The sequence below is a fragment of the Primulina tabacum genome, chromosome 6 (assembly GCF_025594145.1).
Source record: "Primulina tabacum isolate GXHZ01 chromosome 6, ASM2559414v2, whole genome shotgun sequence".
In the NCBI taxonomy this organism is placed as follows: domain Eukaryota; kingdom Viridiplantae; phylum Streptophyta; class Magnoliopsida; order Lamiales; family Gesneriaceae; genus Primulina; species Primulina tabacum.
The window spans coordinates 42,196,150-42,216,938 of NC_134555.1; the positions used below are offsets into that span (position 1 = coordinate 42,196,150).

The 20,789-nt window shown below is 35.5% G+C and overlaps 1 protein-coding gene and 1 pseudogene across 1 annotated transcript; both read left to right on the top strand.

The window, feature by feature from the left end:
* Nucleotides 1–8,744: 8,744 nt before the first annotated feature.
* Nucleotides 8,745–10,621, top strand: LOC142549682 (cytochrome P450 81Q32-like; annotated as a pseudogene).
* Nucleotides 10,622–17,027: 6,406 nt separating this feature from the next.
* On the top strand, nt 17,028–19,629 carry LOC142548263 (cytochrome P450 81Q32-like). Its single transcript, XM_075656584.1, has 2 exons — nt 17,028–17,915; nt 18,830–19,629. The coding sequence occupies exons 1-2, from the start codon at nt 17,049–17,051 to the stop codon at nt 19,457–19,459; spliced, it is 1,497 nt and encodes a 498-aa protein (XP_075512699.1). The 5' UTR covers nt 17,028–17,048; the 3' UTR covers nt 19,460–19,629.
* Nucleotides 19,630–20,789: the final 1,160 nt, after the last annotated feature.

The following is a 20,789-nucleotide window of genomic DNA, read 5'->3' on the forward strand; positions in this document are numbered from 1 at the left end:
GCATATCATAAATACTCCCCATTGCAGCTTGCATTTGGTAAAGAACCAGACATTTCTCATCTGAGAATTTTTGGATGTATGGTGTATGTGCCTATTGCACCACCGCAACGAAAGAAAATGGGACCTCAAAGAAAGGTTGGAATTTATATTGGTTATGATAGTCCATCAATCATTCGATATCTTGAACCTCAGACAGGCGACGTGTTCACAGCACGTTTTGCTGATTGTCATTTTAATGAGGAAATCTTCCCAATGTTAGGGGGAGAACAGAAACATACCGAAAAAGAAATTACATGGTATGTATCATCATTGTTACATCTGGATCCAAGAACAAAACAATGTGAAAAAGATGTACAACAAATTGTACACTTGCAAAGAATAGCAAATCAAATACCAGATGCATTTTCAGACACAAAAGGGGTAACTAAATCATATATACATGCTGCAAATGCCCCTGCTCGAATTGAAATTCCAAAGAAACAAATGGAAGATACTCATGATGTCATTAAACGCCTGAAGCGTGGAAGGCCAGTCGGTTCCAAGGATAAAAATCCTCGAAAAAGAAAATTCATAGAGAAACACGATGATCACAAAATAAAGAATGACGTTTCTGAAGAAACACATGATGATCACAAAATAGAGAATGGTGTTCCTGAAGAAACACATGATGATGAAAATGTTCTGTCAGAACCACAAACTGACGAGAATCATGATATCTCTATCAATTATATTAATACTGGAAAAATATGGAACCGAAAAGATATAGATGAAATTGATGATATATTTTCTTATAATGTGGCAATCGACATCATAAATGATAACGAAGATCATGAACCAAAATCTTTTGGTGAATGTAAAAATCGGCAGGATTGGATAAAATGGAAAGATGCCATCCAGGTTGAATTAAATTCGCTAAATAAACGTAATGTTTTTGGACCTATAGTCCTTACACCTGAAGGTGTAAAACCTGTTGGATACAAATGGGTTTTTATTCGAAAGCGAAATGAGAAAAATGAAATAGTAAGATATAAAGCTCGACTTGTTGCACAAGATTTTTCTCAAAGGCCTGGAATTGATTATGAAGAAACGTATTCTCCTGTGATGGATGCAATTACGTTTCGGTATTTGATTAGCTTGGCGGTATCTAAAAATTTAGAAATGCGTCTTATGGATGTTGTTACAGCTTACTTATATGGATCACTTGATAGTAATATATATATGAAAATCCCTGAAGGATTTAAGATGCCTGAAGCACAAAGTTCAAAACCCAGGGAATGTTATTCTGTGAAATTACAAAGATCATTATATGGGTTAAAGCAATCAGGTCGAATGTGGTATAATCGACTAAGTGATCACTTGATGAAAAAGGGATATGTAAATAATTCAATATGCCCTTGTGTTTTCATTAAGAAAACAACATCCGGATGCTTAATTATTGCTGTATATGTTGATGATTTAAACATCATTGGAACGAATAAAGAAATTCAAGAAGTTGTGTCATACTTGAAGGAAGAATTTGAAATGAAGGATCTTGGAAAAACCAAGTATTGTCTGGGTTTACAAATTGAACAAAAAGAATGTGGAATGTTTGTTCACCAGACAAATTATACAGAAAAGATCCTTAAACGTTTTAATATGGATAAAGCAAATCCTTTAAGTACTCCAATGGTTGTTAGATCATTAAACATAGAAAAGGATCCATTCCGTCCATGTGAAGATGATGAAGATATTCTTGGTCCAGAAGTACCATATCTAAGTGTCATCGGTGCCCTTATGTACCTTACAAATTGTACAAGGCCTGATATATCTTTTGCCGTGAATCTGTTGGCAAGATTTAGCACATATCCAACAAAGAGACACTGGAACGGAATTAAACATATATTCCGTTATCTACGAGGAACGACAGACTTGGGACTTTTGTATTCAAAAGATGCTAATCCAAGTATAATTGGTTATGCTGATGCTGGATACTTATCTGATCCACACAAGGCACGTTCCCAAACTGGATATGTATTTACTCGTGGAGGCACTGCAATATCTTGGCGTTCTCAGAAACAAACGCTCGTAACAACTTCATCAAATCATGCCGAGATTATTGCACTACATGAAGCAAGTCGTGAATGTGTGTGGTTAAAATCAATGACCCAACATATCCAAATTTCATGCGGATTATCATCTGATGAGAAGCCTGTGATACTATATGAAGATAATGCTGCATGTGTTGCTCAAATGAAAGAAGGATACATAAAAAGCGACAGAACTAAACATATTCCTCCTAAGTTCTTCGCATTCACTAAGGAGCTAGAGAAGAATAAATGTATTGATGTTCGTCACATTCAATCAAGTGAAAACTCATCAGATCTCTTCACAAAGGCACTTCCTACGTCAATATTCAGAAAGCACATATATAATATTGGGATGCGCAATCTACAAAATTTGTGAAGAATTGTTCGTGTCAACATGAGGGGGAGTTTACGTGACTGCACTCTTTTTCCCTTACTATGGTTTTTATCCCAATGGGTTTTTCCTAGTAAGGTTTTTAACGAGGCAGTATAAAAACACGTAATGAAGACAATCATTATGATCATCATCACAAGGGGGAGTGTTGAAAAATATATTTAAAATGTGAGTATTGAATATTTGAATGTTGAAAATAAGAGTTGTAAATATTGAAAATTAGTGTGTGATGATGTAGGTAATGATGTATTTTATTTTTGGATTATTTGTAAAGATTTCCTATAAATAGATCTCTCATTTGTGAAGAAAATCACAATTGAGTAGAGAGAAAAATATTATAAAGTGTGTAGTTTGGTAAATTTTGAGAGTTTGAGATTTTTACTTTTTACCATAAATTTTTACTTTTTCACAACAGATACATGATGAATATGGACACAAAACGTAATTTAAAAAAAAAATTGAAAGTGGAAGAATATTGTGATAGGACGACAAACATCCACCACGATTTCTGGGAACGTAAATCTAATGGAAACCGGAATCATCTTTTAACAAACATATTTAGTTATCTTGCAAAATATTGAATGAAATGTTTATGGAAAATAGCTAAGACCACTTTCGATTTTTATACATAATAAATTATTATTATTATTATTATTTTTGGCAATGATATGACTAACAAATCATTTTATCAGAAACACATGTTTTATATACTCTATCTAGAAACTGTCGAAAAAACAAAGATAAACTGACATTATAAAACATTTAACCCTGATGTGAACCTGATTCGGCAGTGTGACCATGGAATTATGCACGGGTTTATGTGTTTGAAAGAGAGAAAGATTCGAGCATATGTGTCGGGACGCTCCAGAATCAACAATCCAACTGACAGGTGAGCATAATTTGCTGGACTCAGATATGGATAGACAAATACCTGTAGCATAAGCATTGGCTTGACAGTCTTGAGAATCGAACGTTGATAGGTGTAATGCCCGAGATTTTATACTTTTAATCCGAAATTATTGATTTATGAATTGATGTGATTATGAAAGGACAACTCCGAGAAAGATTGAGAGAACATGTGATATTGTGTGAGGAATACAACAAACCTCGCGCACATGCGCGGAGACGAGGCACGCATATGCGCGAGCAACAAGTGCCGAGGCAGAAGACCTCGCGCATATGCGCGAGAATGTGAAAATTTGAAATGCCGAGACAGAGAGTCTCGCGCATATGCACGAGACGAGGCGCGCATATGCGCGAGCTGGTGAATTTGAATGTGCCGAGACAGTAGGTCTCGCGCATATGCGCGAGCATGGGACGCGCATATGCGCGAGGAGTGATGGACGTGAAATTAGAAAAGGACACATGTCTTGCCAGACAATAAATAGATAAGCTTCTTTTTCATTCATTTTCAGAGTTCAGCCAAGCAAGAACCGAGACTCTATTTCAGAAATTTCAAGTTCTTCATCCCTTATAAATTTTGATTGTGCAAGATCCGGCCATCTGATTTTTAATCCAAGTTGAGTTATGTGCTTCTCTCGTCAAAGACTTCAAAGGGATGTAAGTTTTATTACTTTCCTGTATGGTTTGAAAATTTGGTATTGAAGAAATCATAATTTGACTGATATTATGTGTTCTTGAGATTATGATAAGCCTGTAATCGAAACCAGATTGAAAAACGAACAGTTTATGCAATTGTTATCAATTTTCAGCCTATATTGAATGAGATTATACAGATTTTGATATTGTGGTGTATTGATTATGAGTTGTGATTTGTATCTACTAATGTTTGAGTTGCCGGATATATCGAGATTGCGATGTTATGCCGTCGAAACAGAAGTAGATTGAGTATTGATCAAATCATGTCTTGCTTTGAGTTGTATATTGATATTGTACTTCTCAATAATGTCATTCCAGAATTGGTATTGAAGGCTTCGAAGACAGAACAGAGCCAGATTGAGATTTGATTCAACCAAGAACTACAAAAAGAAAGGTATAAATCAATGTTAAACCGGGAGAGATAACTCGAGTAAGAGATAGCTTGAGTTTCCCAAAACCACATACTTTATTGTTATTACTTTGATGTGTTTGCAATTCGTGAGATTGATATGCTTAGTCTATTGAGTTATAGCAAAGCACGTGTTATTAGTTTTTGGCAGAGGTGCCAAGTCACTGGATATTTGGTTTATATCGATGTGCTTAGGAGAATATCGATTCCTATTGTAGAGATTCGATATAGTGGGCCATAGTCTGGGAATAAGAACGTACCACCATCTAGCTTAGAAGACTAGGTGGGTATTGGAACATTTCATGTTCTCAATCTTGATTTTGATGTTAACAAAACTTGTTATTGTATTTCTAACATATTTACTCACGTGTGAAATTGCAAACACAAGAAGCAAACTGAAACTGAATTTAGCCAAACTGAATTTCTGGCGAGCTTCGGTGTGTTGATGATATCTCTCAGCTGTATGATTCAAATGAAAATCTTCCAACTTCCCTGATTAGAAAACTAAATTTGAAACAAGTTGTATTTCACGTAAGTTGGGCAAAATCGAATGGTATCTAGGCCAAACCGGTTGCTGAATGACCAAACTGATTGCACGAAAACAGCAATAATCAGTTGTGGTATTTTGGTCATATTTCTCAGCTCGCTTATTGGAATGAAGCGATTCAGTATGTGTTGGAAAGATAAGATGATAATCTACAAATCATCTTCAGAAGTCAAAGTCTGAATCGAAGCTTAAGATGCTGATAAATGACGATGAAACTACTGGTTCTGCACAGCACACCAGTTGAGCTGCAGTTGAGATGCTGACCAGTTTGAACCGCTGACCAGTTTTCAACCGCTGACCAGTTCAACCGCTGAACAGTTTGAACCGCTGACAAGTTTGAACCGCTGACCAGTTTTCAACCGCTGATAGTTTTCAACCGCTGACCAGTTCAACCGTTGACCAACCAGTTTAAGCTCGGGAAAATGTCCAGCAAAGCGAATTTGACCTTTGCAATTTCAGAAACAGTACAGAAACTTTCCAAACGATCATATTCTTGTGTCTAACGTATATATCTTTGTTGGGGCATATAAATACAACATCTTGAAGATCAAACAAGAGCTTTTGAAGGGGATTCAAAGCATGGGTAGTTAGCATGAATAAATATACTATTTGAGAGCACAAGCCCTTGTGTGAGGATACATTTGAGATGTATACTTTAAAGGATAAATTTCTCACACACAATCACTCACACATATACAAGAGAGTTGAACTTCAAAGTTTAGTTGAGTGGGTCTTCACACAAAGACATTAAAGATTGTGTTTGTAGTCTTGACATAAGAGACGTTAAACATTATCAGATTTTGAGGTTGCAGCCTACAATCGAGAGTGTGCTAGGAGTTTAAATTAGGCAAGAGATAAGTCCTAAGTTGAAATGGGTTTGTACAAGGTGTTGTATAAATCAAAGTCTTCTAGTGGATCTTTCCCAAGGGGAAGAAGGGGTGACGTAGGAGTTGTTAATCTCCGAACTTCCATAAACAAATTTGTGTCTATTTGTTTATAGCATTATTGTTCATTTACACTGTTTTTAAAGAAGCATTTTTGAAGCATTTTATGTGTTCTTCAAATACCAAAATATTGCATACCAAGTGTTTGATAAAATGCTTCAACCAAAATATTTGTACTCATTCAACTTGCATATATTTTAAATACTTTACTAAATGTTTAATTGGTTTCTACGAATGATTATTTCGAGTGTCTTCCGCTTGGTTTGAAAACCAAACTCGATTTAATTCATCGGTGTTCAAATTTTCAAGAACGAGCTATTGTAGCTTTTAAAATCAAAATTTTGAAAGAGTTCATTCGCACCCCCGCTCTAAACTCTTTCTCGATTCTAACAGTGGGAGACTTGTTACGTTCTTATTCAAACTGTGATCCCTAGATAAGAGTCGAGTCAAGATTAAGAGTTAAAGAGTTTGATTTACAGCTTTGTATTGATTTATGTTTCGTAGATTACGATACATATTGTGGTACAAATGTTATATGCTTTTGTATATGTTTGTATGAAATGCATGTATACATTGTTTATACTGGGAAATATGTTTCTCACCGGAATTATCCAGATGTTGTTGTGTTTGTATGTGTGCATGACAACAGGTAGGACAGGATCAGGGTCGAGAAGAGCTTGATAGATCGAGATTAGAGTGGTGATCCGGGCTTAGAAATAGAGTGGTTGCTCAACACATGACATGTAGTTGATAAACACTAGTTTATTATGATTTTTTTTTGTACAAGACTTGTACTTTTGATCATGTTGTAGATATTGCACTTGATTTTGTAATTAAATAAGATGGGACCTAACTTGTTGTAGAAATTTGTACATTTGTTTATAAGGTGTTCAACATTTTAAAAAAAATTTGCGATCCCAGTTTATTTAATTGATCAATTTAATCCTAATGATGATTGAAAAGAATGAGTTAGCGTCGGGTCCCCACAATAGGTGTTGAGTAAACATCGCCATCATGTGCTCAACTTGTGCTTTGTCAAATTTCTGAATCATATTCTGGGATGAGTTAATATCAAGGTTCGAGGACATGTGCGTTTCAGATAGTTGATTAGCAACCGCATGGGAGGATTTGCTTGGAAACTTCCCTTTTGAGTTTGTACCCCGGAGGATATCCATGTATCTTGTAGCAAGTATCAATCGTATGACCATGGATATTGCACTTGGTACAGAATGGCCTCTCTCTCTGTGAAGGCATGTGACCTCTGTTGTTGATGGGCCTCGTGTTGCTGACGGCAGAAGTCATGCTCCCTCCAGAATTGTTCCCCGCATATTGGGAACCAATGGCCCTTTGACGCTCCTCTTGCACAATCAAGGAGAAAACCCTATTGATAGGAGGAAGTGGATCCAGTAGTAATATTTGGCTCCTGATTTGGGCCATTGAATCATTGAAACCCATAAGAAAAGCCATTGTAAAATTCCTCTGAAAATATACTTCGATTTTCTTTACCCCTTGACAGTTGCATTGGCCGCAATGACACATGGGGCGAAAGTTTGTCAATTCCACCCATAGAGCTTTGAGTTTGGTGAAGTAAACACTGACAAGGTCATGTTCTTGACTGTAAGTTAACTAGTTCACGTCGCAATTGGAAAATTCTTGGCTCATTACTTTGTTGAAAGCGTTCTTTGAGATCTTGCCATATTTTTGCGACTGAATCAGCGTAAATAATGCTGGCTAAAATCTCTTTCGAAACCGAGTTCAGAAACCACGATATAATATTGTTGTTACGAGTCCAGTAATTGAGAAGAATCAACTCATTATCTGATGGCTTAACGATTGATCCATCAATGAAGCCCAATTTGTTTTTGACAAAAAGTGCGAACTGCATCGCTCGACTCCAAGAGATATATTTATCTCCTGTAAGAGCTTGAGAGACTAACATGAGCCCCAGATTGTCTGCGTGCTGCAGAAAATACGGACTCATTGGATCTTCAATGGCGGAATGACCACTGGGCTAGGAAGAACCAGGCATATTCGCGGGGGCCATGGACGAGTTGTTTGAAGCAATACTGATATCGAAATGACCAAAAAAATTACCTGAGAACGACGTGCTCACGATTTTAAGAATCCGATCGACGCCGTCGTCGTGCGAAAGCAGCAGCTCTGATACCATATTGCGGAAGAGAATTAAGAACTCAGGCAAGGAGCCTCTTTCATTGAATCGTGAATAGAAAGAAAGATTACAACCGTAAAAACTCTTTAGATGTACCTTCTTACTTATCTATGTGTAACAATCTATTTAACTGTATTCTAACTAATTATAATTGACAGTATCAAATATCTAATACAATAAAAGCATAAAAAGATAATTATAAAACCAAATATAAAATTTTTCATCTGTGTTTTTATGTTGTCATGGACCACTCATGGTGCAGTGATTAGCTCACTGCTTTCGTCAACTTTTCTGTCATTATTATTAGTGTAGGAATGCTTTTCCTCCCAAGTTAGACAAGAACAGTAAAACTCATGATCATTTCTGTGTGTCGCGAGTCAAGATAAAAGATCTCATTTTGTGAAAATAGAAAGGGATAGTCTTTGTGATCCAAAACCATTAGAATTTATAATATCATTACAATAATAATTTTATATTCGATATTTATTTATTAAAAACACATGTATTCTACAACTATTTTGCTTAGTGTGATGTTATCACCCAAGACGGATGCTAACAAATACATTTCTAGATTTTATATAAATTATTCAATGAACCTAATCCTTCTAATATAAATACAGACAGACGGGATAAGTTCTGAATGCGGACACAAACCAGCCATGGATATAGCCTCGTTCTGCACTCTCCTTCCACTCTTCCTTCTTCTTTTGGCACTAGTCTTCCCATCAACCGTAAGAAACCGGAAACTCCCTCCTAGTCCCGTGCCCTCGCTTCCTGTAATAGGCCACCTCCACCTCCTCAGGCCGCCTATGCATCGAATCTACCACAAATTCTCAGAAACATTAGGCCCCATCTTCTCCCTTCGCTTCGGAACCCGCCTCGTGGTGGTGGTTTCGTCCTATGCCGCTGCCGAGGAGTGCTTCACCAAGAACGATATCGTGTTAGCCAACAGGCCTCGGCTAATTATCGGCAAATACATCGGCTACAACCACACGACCCTAACAACTAGCTCGTACGGCGAGCATTGGCGCAATCTCCGGCGCCTCACTACAATCGAGATATTCTCCTCGGCGCGCTTAAACATGTTTCAATCTATACGACAAGATGAAATCAAGATTCTTCTGCGAAAGCTCTACCAAAAGTCGCAGTTCGATTTAGCGAGAGTGGAACTCAAGTCCCTGTTTTCCGAGCTGTCATTCAACTATCATCATGAGAATGGTGGCGGGAAAGAGGTATTTCGGTGAATCTGAGGATAATGAACGTGCCAAGAAGTACCGCGAGCTGATTACAGAGGTTGTTAAGTACGGTGGTGTATCGAATCCTGCCGATTTTTTCCCGGTGTTGAAGTGGATCGACTATAAAGGTAAAGAGAAAGATATGCAAAGGCTAAGCAAGAAAATGGACGCTTTCTTGCAAGGATTGATTGATGAGCACCGCCGTGATAAAATTAAAACCACCATGATCGGCCATTTTCTAGATTGCAACAGACGCAACCTGAGTACTATACAGATTCGATAATCAAAGGCGTTATGATGGTGAGTTAGCATAATTCTTTTGAAATTGAGTATATATAACCCGAACAAGACGAGAGACTATAAATTACACTGGTAATGGGGAAAAAAAACATCGTTAAATCCAACAAATCTACCCCTTTTAGAGTGGAATTCATGAAGTACTATTCCAATTTTCAGGTGATGCTACTTGCTGGAACCGAGACATCATCGGTGACCATAGAGTGGGCAATGTCTGCTCTGCTCAACCATCCCGAAAAGCTAGAGAAAGCTCGAGCTGAATTAGACAGCATCGTGGGAAGAAATCGCTTGATCGACGAATCAGACGTACCCAAGCTAGCCTATCTTCAAAACATAATCTCCGAGACCTTTCGGTTGTTCCCCGCAGCACCGTTATTGTTACCACATGAAACATCCGAAGATTGCAAGATCGGGGGATACGACATAACGAAAGGAACAATCTTGCTTGTCAATGCGTGGGCCATCCATAGAGACCCCGTGATTTGGGATGATCCCGCGAGCTTCAAGCCCGAGAGATTCGAAGGTAAAGAAATTGGATCCGCGAAACTGCTGCCGTTTGGGATGGGCCGGAGATCGTGTCCTGGAAATGGTCTGGCGCAACGGGTTGTGGGATTGACCTTAGGGTCGCTGATTCAGTGTTTTGAGTGGCAAAAAATAAGCGAGGAAATGGTGGATTTGAGCGAGGGGTTTGGTGTATCACTGCCCAAAGCTATACCGCTCGAGGCGAAATGCAAACCACGCGAAGTTTTTCTCTTCAACCACTCGAACGCTGGAATGGTGGTGTGAAATTTCGCGATGTGTCAATGCAAGATTTCTGTACGACAAGTACGGCTAGTGCTGGTACTGAGATGTCCAAAAGGGTTCTTACTAGTCTTGAGTTTTGCTCCATTTTCATGTATAGTGATGCTTGTGATTTAGTTTGACAATCCAGGTTCAATATCACGTGGGATTTGAGTGATCAAATACGTATGTGTGAGAATTTGGACCGTCAAATCAACCTTTAAGACAACGTTCCTTGTATTTTGTATTACTTAATCTATTTTTGTTTTAAAAAAAATTTGAAATTATTCTCAAGAGGTTTTTATGTTATGTCGGATCTTATTTTGCATACAGGGAATTGAAACTTGATAGAGATGAAATCAAAACAGATGACTGTATAATTAGCTTAATAAAATCTGTAGATTGCATGTGTCCTCTCGATCTTATCTGATGCCAGCTACTCGGACGTGTGGTCGAGAATATATATATATATAAAAGATGTCACGAATATTAGAATAACTAGACAATACGCCTACGTTTCTTGAAGGTGCAAATAAATCTAGGCCGTGTGGAAAATATTTTTTTTCGTATTTGAAATGATCAAATTTCTCTCCTCGTCGTCGCCGCCGCCGCTCAGTGCTAGATCTGCTTCCGCCTAATTTCTCTTGCATTTGAGTACCTTTTGATTTTATTTAATGATCTTGTATGTAATGGTTTTAACCACATTTTCAAGACAAACTTAAAATTTATCCACCCCGTTCGGACTTTTTAGTGAAAAGGATAATTTTGGATCAGTTTTTGGAAGGGATTTTTCCTTAATAAAATATTAAAGATACACTTATTGGTGAAAAATATATATTAAAAATCTAATTTTTAATTTATTTATTTTGATTTTATTAAACTAAATAGTTTTACTTTTTTATTGAATATTTTTTATTATGTTTAAATTTTGCTTAAAAATTCCCTTGTTATTCACTTATATTTGATATTATTCTAAAAGCATATTTTATATATTTTTAGTATTTCAATATAAGTTATTTAAATTTTTATCTTGAGGACATTAAATTTTATTTCATTTATTTAATGTGTCGTTATTATATTTATTCAGATCCTTTAATTAATTTTGATCAAACATCTCAAAAATTTGAATTTTACAATACAACATTTCAAGAGACACAACGTTAATTATCAATGTGTACATAGAGACCCTAATAGATGAGCCAACATTCTCCAACCCGGATAGGTTTAAGGCAATTATCAGGTGGACATCACTACAAAAAAAAAAGAGGTATAAACCGTCGCTAAACCGTCGCCAAAAAGATTAGGCGACGGTTTTAACGACGGTTTACAGGTCCATCACGAGAGGCCGCGTCGCCTTCTATAGCGACGGTTTATCAAGAACCAGTCGTTAATATAGCGACTGTTTCTTTAAGAAGACCGTCGCTTCCTGTAGCGACGGTTTACATATAAACCGTTGATATAATAAGCGACGGTTTAGACATAAACTGTCGCTATAAGAAGCGACGGTTTTCTCTAAAACTGTCGCTATAATAAGCGACGTTATTTTTTAAAAAACCGTAGATAATGATGAAGCGACGGTTATTAAACAAAATACTACGCAAAATTTCATAAATAAAAATACTACGCAAAAAAATAAAATTAAATTTTTTATAAAGAAAACGCTTTAAAAACCTGACGTGCGCGAAGATATGCAGATCTACGGAACGTTGGAAGATCACACCGACGAGCAAATCTACGAAATTAATACGAAAAAATGTTAGTACAAAATAAACAAAACCGAAACTTTGAAAAAATCGATAGATTTTCGCTACTACAAGAGAAAAAAAGGCGAAAAGCGTTGAAAAAAATTTCGCGAACCTCGGTATATATAGAACTATAGCGACGGTGTTTGCAAAAACCGTGGCCAGTAGCGACGGTTCTGAAATAAACAGTCGCAAATAGCGACGGTTTTAACCGTCGTCGATCTAGATCGACGAAGGTTTCAAGAACCGTCGCTATTAGCGACAGTATGACAAAATTCGTCGCTACTAGCGACGGTTGATAACTGTTGTCGCTAATTTCGCTGACAGTTATTGTGAACCGTCGCTATATTCAACGACGGTTTTGACTAAAACCGTCGCTTTATTTATTTTGTCCTAATTGACAAAATATTAACAACAACATTTGAGAAATGTAATCATATTACTAATTCTACAACACTTGAGAAATGTAATCACATTTGGTACAAATGTCGTAAAAAAAACTCAGAAAAAACGTGGATACGGTGATTGGTATGCGATTTCTCAGCATGGCGTTCTCCGCCTCTGTAGCCTGCATCCTTTCGCAAAGCTTATCATTACGACGTAACGATAAGTCTAGAGTATGTCGCATGTCTACCATTTGCTAGGACTCAGACGACTGACTGACACCCGCGTGTCAACGAACGATCACTAGTTGGCGAATGAAAAAATTCATAGCGACGGTTTGTAAAAAAACCGTCGCTATTGGCAACGGTTTTGATTTAAACCGTCGCCCATAGCGACCGTTTATTTAAAACTGTCGCTATTAGAGATTGGCGACAGTTTGTCCAAACCGTCGCTATGGGCAACGGTTGTTAAAACCCTCGCAAAAAGCGACAGTTTAAAAAAGCTGTCGCCAAATATTGCAACGGTCTACTTTTATACCGTCGCACATGGCAACGGGTAAAAAAACCGTCGCCTAATATGGCGACGAACATTATTATAAACGTCGCCAAAGACGACAGTCAAAAAACCCGTCGCACAAAATGGCGACGGGTTTGTTCGAATAGTCGCAAAATAGCGACGGTTGTTTAAAAAGCGTCGCTATATTAGCGACGGTGGTTGATTAACCGTCGCTAATATGGCGATGGTTGTGAATAAACTGTCGCTATGTTTACTAGACGACGGTTTCATCAAAAACCGTCGTTACTAAAGCGACGGTTTGTCATAAACCGTCGCTGTTTGTGCGACGGTTTATTAAAAACCGTCGCTATTCCACCCGTTTTTTTGTAATTGCATGCACAAGTTCATGCCCTTGGGAATGGGAAGGGTGTCGGGTTACAGCGGATTGGCTTTAGGATCTCTCATTCATTAATGCTTTAAGTGGGAAAGAAAAACCATGGAAGAGGTTCAGTTGAATTAAGGTATAGGGTTGTCGATGCCTAAAATGAGGCCATTAGAGGTTTTTGTGCACGCCTAGGGAGGTAATGTATAACGTTGTTATTCAAGAAGCAAGTAGTTTAGTCTGGAATATATAAATGATTTGCATATGATTTTGAACTTACTTATGCTCAGATGTAATAATCGCAAACTATGTTATATAATAGAAGAAAATAAGATAAAATTAGTGTCATTTGCCACACGTTCCGTGTTTGTATAATCTTTTTTTTTTTGACTAATTTGATTTATATTTAAATGGATGTCATATTATAATTGTGAAAATTAATTAGGGATTAAACTGAAAATTTGAAATTTTGAGTGAAGGTCATATTATCATTATGAAAAATAATAGAAACTAAACTGTGATTTTGAAATATTGAAAAAAAAGGAAGAAAACAAAAACAGATCATGACATCAAATGTCTTGTCTATATTTTGAGAACCTAATGCGTGCTTGTTCAGTCTGATTTATAATTAATTTGATTATATTTGAATGATATTCATACCATAATTGTGAAAATTAATGAAAGACTATATTACAATATTTAAGTTTTGAACGTATCATATCATAATTGTGAAAAATAGTAAGTGACTAAACTACAATTTTAAATAATGAAATAAAAAGAAAAAACAAAAACAGACCATGACATCAAGTATGTTGTCTCTATTAAGAGAAACTCGATAATACTGTAAGAGATTCAAACAACAATATATAACTACGATTCAACATATATGGCATAATATACCAAATGCTCTTAAGTCTTATCTGCACTTCTTTCTTGATTGATTACTACGATTTCAAATGCTAATGAAACATACATTTTTAATATGTGCTATATTATAGACCCTACAAGACTCCACCATCAATTAATTGAGTTCCCAACTATTAATTTTACTTTGTCTTCAAGGCATCAAGTTGCGCTCATTATGTGTAGTAATTGCAAAGTACTGAATACAAATCAACTTTGAAAAGTAGATAAAGATCGATCATCATCAAGTGACCCTTCCTAATCCCTAGCGTGCCAACAAATTGGCCAACAAATTTATTTAATTTTCATATTAATACCTTAAAGTTATCGTGAAATTGAAGTTGATTAACAGGTAATCATATTCTTAGCATAAAAAATCATATTTTTTTCAGGATAACCCAAATAAAATATATGTCTCATAAAATACGACCCTTGAAACCATTTCACACAAGTTTTTGTTTTAGTTTTTTCCCACTACACTGATACTATGGGAAGTTATTTGTTTTGATTTGATTCAGGTCATCGTGATAATGTTGGTGAATCTCTCTACGAGGATGAATGTTACCCGACTTTTGTAGCTGTAGTTAAGTTCCCACAAGTTAATAAACTATGGTAAACTTTAAAAAATAAATGAAAAGATATGTCATGATTTGTGTGGATTGGGGTACTACCAAACCTATAGCGTGGAACCACCGTAGTGCAATTATGAGAATTGATTAGAAATTCGGCCATGATTTTGTAGGATTAATGTTGGATTATTAATGTTAGTTAGCCACAAGAAACGTGTCTGTACCGAAACCAAAACAAAATTATTCAAAAATTAAAAGTTAACTAAAGAAAATTAAAAATTAAACAAATTCCTAAACCAAACCAAGAATGACTAATTGATTAGACACACCCGCATTGGTGGGTGTTCCTCATCAAAAATCGTGGGGTCCACATGCCACATACACATTACATTAACACATCTATTCTCCCACATTCATTTTAACATTCACACTCATTATTTGTAGGTCCCGCTGTCCACTCATTCATCTTACTCTTATTTTACATTAAATAAATTCAATTTCAAATTTTTTAAGAAATTTAAATTATTATTGGTGGAATTTCCGAATTTTGGGAAGAAGTATTTTTTTCCGGATTTTTTGGATAACTCACGAAATTTCTAAAAAACCCTCGGTAATTTTCATCCATTTCGGAACAAATTAGGACTTAAGAAATTTTTGAAAAAAAAGATTTTGAGATGATGAAAATAGAAGAGAGAAAATTTTTGGAGTGAAGAATAATATGTTTTGATATTTGAAATAATTTGTGTAGTGTGTGAATATTTATAGATGAATATATTTTTTTTTTAATAAACTAGTCGTTAATTAGCCGTTAAAACAATTTTTTAATTTTAAAAACAAAAACAACCGTTAGTTTTTTATTTAACATTATTTTTTAATTTATTTTAATTTCCATTTTTTTAAAAACATACAAATTTGAAATTTAAACTAATACATTAAATAACTATTAAACAAGGAAAATTCATCACGTGCGTGGGGCCCGCGTTCAACGACGGGATTTGAAAATCCGTCGCAAATAGCGACGGTTTTTACCAAACCGTCGCTAAGTTTCGAATTTTTTTTTAAAAAAAACTGACACAGGGGCGTTCATACATACTAGCAACTTTGCACACGCAGTGCGTGTGTGTAAAATTTTTTGTATAATTATATATAGACTAAAGTGAAATTTGACAAATTATCGAGAGACTAAAGTGTTATTTGAATAGTTGTAATTTAAAAAAAAATAAAAAAATATTTTTTGAAATTAAAAAAAATAAAAATAAAAATGTAATTGTGATATAAATTAAGGGCAAAATTGAAAAATCAAAAAACAGATCAATTTTTTGTCTCTATTAAAGAGATTCAGTAATAGATGAACGCCCCACGTCATCTTTCATCTCTGACGTGAGTGGGCACATTGGAGAATGTGGGTGCTCTTAGGGCATCTCCAACCGTCCTCCATAATGGAGGAATCCTCCATTATGGAGGATGAAATCTTCTCTAACCGTACTCTATTTGTTTCCTCCATTTTAGAGTATGCAACAGTGATCCTCTATTTATGGAGTATCACTGTTCATATAGAGGATTGAAAAGGGGTGAAAAATAATTACAAAATAGATATTTTAAAAATTGCCATATAGTCCTTTTGAAAATTAATAAGCGAATTACATGTAGTTGTGCCATGTTTAGCGAATTAATTAAGTTTAGTTAAATAATATATTATGAAATTAATTAATTATATGTGTGTATGGGTTCGAAAATGAAATAAATTAAAAAAAATATTTGATAATATTTAGAGGATATGAGTTGAAAATGAAATAAATTAAAGAAATAGAGTATTTGGTAATATTTAGAGGATATGGGTTGAAGAAGGTGTTTGAAAATAGAGATCCATGATCTCTATTTTAGAGGATAGAGAATAAAAAATAGAGGATCTTGGATGTGGCCTTAGACACATCTCTTTTCTGTTGATCAAAAGTCAACCGAAAGTAACATAAACACTCTCTTCTTGTCAGTTGTCACTACAAATTTAAATATTTAATGTGTTTTTACATTAAATACATCTTCAAACTTGGTCAAGAATTCCAAGTTCCTACACACTATAAATTAAATCATTTCAATACTGAACTCCAAATATCAATTAAAAAAGTACCTCTCCCATGGATCTTTTCATCTCCGCCACCCTAGTTTTCTTCTTATTTTTTCTTGTGTACAAATCCTTTGCTACCCGAATCTACCGCCTGCCACCCAGCCCCGCCGTGTCTTTTCCCATCATCGGCCACCTTCACCTACTGAAGCGACCTCTTCACCGCCGCCTCCACCGTCTCTCCCAGATCAGTGGAAACCCCATTTTCTCCCTCAAACTCGGCATACGTCGCGCAGTCGTGGTGTCGTCGCCTGATCTCGTGGAAGAATGCTTCACCAAAAACGATATTATCTTTTCCAACAGGCCTCACGTCCTCCTGGACAAGTACGTGGGATATGATCATACGACCACGATCGGAGCTCCACACGGTGATCACTGGCGGAGCCTCCGCCGTATTGTTGCCCTGGAGCTGCTCTCCACCGCCCCCCTCAACGGGTTTCTGCACATTCGAGTGGATGAAATCAGGCACCTGCTGTCCAACCTCGAGAAAGCTTCACGCCTTGGATTCTCGAGAGTCGCCCTCAGGCCACGACTTTTTGAACTTACCTTCAACGTGATGATTAGAATGATCGCGGGGAAAAGGTATTTCACCCAAGAACAAGAGGGTGAGCAAGGGAAATTCTTGGAGCTGATTAAGCAGGTGTTTGACCTTGCTCAGTCAGCACATCCACAGGATTTCTTGCCATTTTTACAGTGGATTGATTTTAGAGGTTTCCAGAAGAAGATTATTTCTTTAAGCAAACAACTAGATGGTTTCTTCCAACATTTGATTGATGAGCATCGCCAGGAGAAGAAGAACACGATGATTGGTCATTTGCTGTCTCTACAAGAGTCCCAGCCGGAGCTCTACACTGATAAAATCATTATGGGCCTTATCATGGTGAAGTTTCTTTGTTGTGTTACTCAATTTGGATACATAGTTGCGTCTGGTAATAAAATGAAAATGTTATTAATGTAGAAACCAATAAAAAACAAAAACAAGAATGTTGTCCAACACTCAATTTTTATTATTTTTGAATTAATAATTTTTATTCAAAATAATATAGACATCTAAAATTTTAAAAATATGGATAAAATAAATTAATATTTTAAAATTTTGAAAGATTTTAAGGCTGATAAAATAACTTAATTATGGATAAATTACAAAGTAGGTTTTTTACAAAATATATGAAACAATTTTTAATCCATGTTTAATATTGGAATTTGGCACCTTCAACTTGCTCTTCTCTTTAGTACAAGTTGCCATTTTTACAGGAGTGTGCACACCGATTTTAACAAATATTTTTAAATCTATATGGGTTTAACCGATTTTTCAAATTCAAAACCGAACCAATCGACCTATTTAACCAAACTGAATTCCAATTTAATTGGATTAGATATGTTATTTCGGTTAAACTGATGTTTTGCTCACTATTGTTTATTTATATTTTATATACTTCCCTATCAACAACAACATTCTTTTTATCTCAATATTTTTTAGTTGTCATGTCTATTAAATTTTACAAAATTGGCATGTTTACATATTTTGATCAAGGATGATTAGTGACAATAATGTCATCCTAAATTGATGTAAACAATACCACATTAGACATCAAGAATTTGAATTTCGATGCGAACATTCCTTCTTATAATGTGTTAGTTTCATTGGAAAAGCTTTTTTACCAGTAGGATTTGTCTATCCTTGTGTTAGTTTTTTTACACAGAAGTTAAATATATATTATTTTTTCTAATATATCGTTTAGTTAAGAATTATTCTATATTTTTAACGTAGAATTGGGTGCTTCATTTATGCAGAATATGCTCCTTGGTGGAACAGACACATCAGCTTCCACCATGGAATGGGCAATGTCCCTTCTTGTAAACCATCCTCACGTGTTGGAGAAGGCCAGAAAAGAATTGGATTCTCAAGTCGGACTTCATCGCTTAATCAACGAAGAAGATTTATCCAACCTACCTTATCTGCAGAACATAATTTCTGAGACCTTTCGCCTATGCCCTCCTGCGCCGTTACTAGTACCACGCCGGTCATCCAAAGATTGTGTAGTTGGAGGATACGACATCCCACGAGACACAACGTTGTTCATCAATGCATGGGCGATACACAGAGACTCTAATGTGTGGGATGAGCCAACAGTCTTCAATCCCGATAGATTTGGAAGTGACGTGCAGGTTGAAAGAAATAAGTTGATGCCATTTGGAATGGGAAGGAGAAGTTGCCCAGGTTCAGGTTTGGGAAAACGAATCGTCGGATTGACTCTGGGATGTCTCATCCAATGCTTTGAGTGGGAAAGAACAACTGCTGAATTGGTTAAGTTGGATGAAGGTGCAGGGTTGACGATGCCTAAGTTGGTGCCATTAGAGGTTATGTGCAGGCCTAGAGAGGTCATGTACGAGGTTCTTCAACAAGTAATATCACAAGCTTAGAGGCTCATGGAGTATAGAAGTGTTGAAACAATGCATGATCCACAGCTTCATATTAAATAAAGTTAACTGTGGAGATGGTCATATATATATACATATATATATATATATATAAGAAAACAATACATAGCTTCATATAAAATAAAGTCTACTGTGGAGATGGTCTTATGGGATTCTTATATAGGAGAAACAATGTATTTTTAGTATATATTGTCTAAAATTAAATTTAAAAAAAAATGAGAATTATTCAAACAAAGACGACACAACGACAAATACGTAGTGAAAACTCACAATATCCAAATCTTCATACTTTTCCCTGATTTTTTTTTATATAAAAATAAATAAATAACACTTCAATGGACGATGGTAAACGAAAAATCAATGTTCATTGCAAATATTTATTAAATTCTGTATATTTGTTCAGTTTTATACTTTATATTCTAACTCTTGGTCGACGCTTCCGGTTTCGAAAACCAAATCAGACGAATTCAAACCAAAAAATCGAATCAAACATTATATTGTCGAATACTTTGATGTTTTACGTGAATGGGTATTTGTTTATTTATATTTTATAATTCTTATATTATATGTATTACTTTACTATATTATTAAATATGATATCTTTAAAGTAAGGGCATCCGCGATGGTGGGTTCTTATAATACCTACTAACTCATCAAAAATCGTGGTGTCCATTGGCATGTACTTATTATAACAACATATCTTTTTCATCCACATTCCTTTTAACATTAATACTCATTATTTATTAATTTCACATTCCACTCAATCATCTTAAAAAAATTTCATATTAAATACAAGATGAATATTCATGCGGGTTGTTGCAATGGTGGGTTGGTGGAATTTTGGAAAGATGAATATTCTTGCGGGTTTTTTTGTAGAATTCAAGAAATTTGTAATAAATGACTTATTATTTTCAACCATTTCGGATAGAAAATATGGTTGTTGGAACTTAAAAAATAGATAGGTAGAATGTTAGAGAGTAGAATTGAAGAGTGTTGTGATTTGGAATGAAAATATGTGTACACATTGATGGGTATTTATATAAAAGATTTCAAACTAGGAGTTAAATTTTTTTTAGATTTTTAATATTTTAATTTGAATTTAATTTAAAAAGTTAAAAATTAAAAAAAAAATCAAAAAAACCGTTAGAAAAAATATTAAAAAAGTAAAAAAAATATTGAAAAAAGTAAAAAATAAAAAATAAAAAACAAAAAAAAAAGGCGTTCATTCTTTTGAATGAACGACACGCTCTCCTATGAGTCCGTTATAATGTCTACTCACAAGTAGAGATGAGAGGTGGGTGTTCTAATTAAC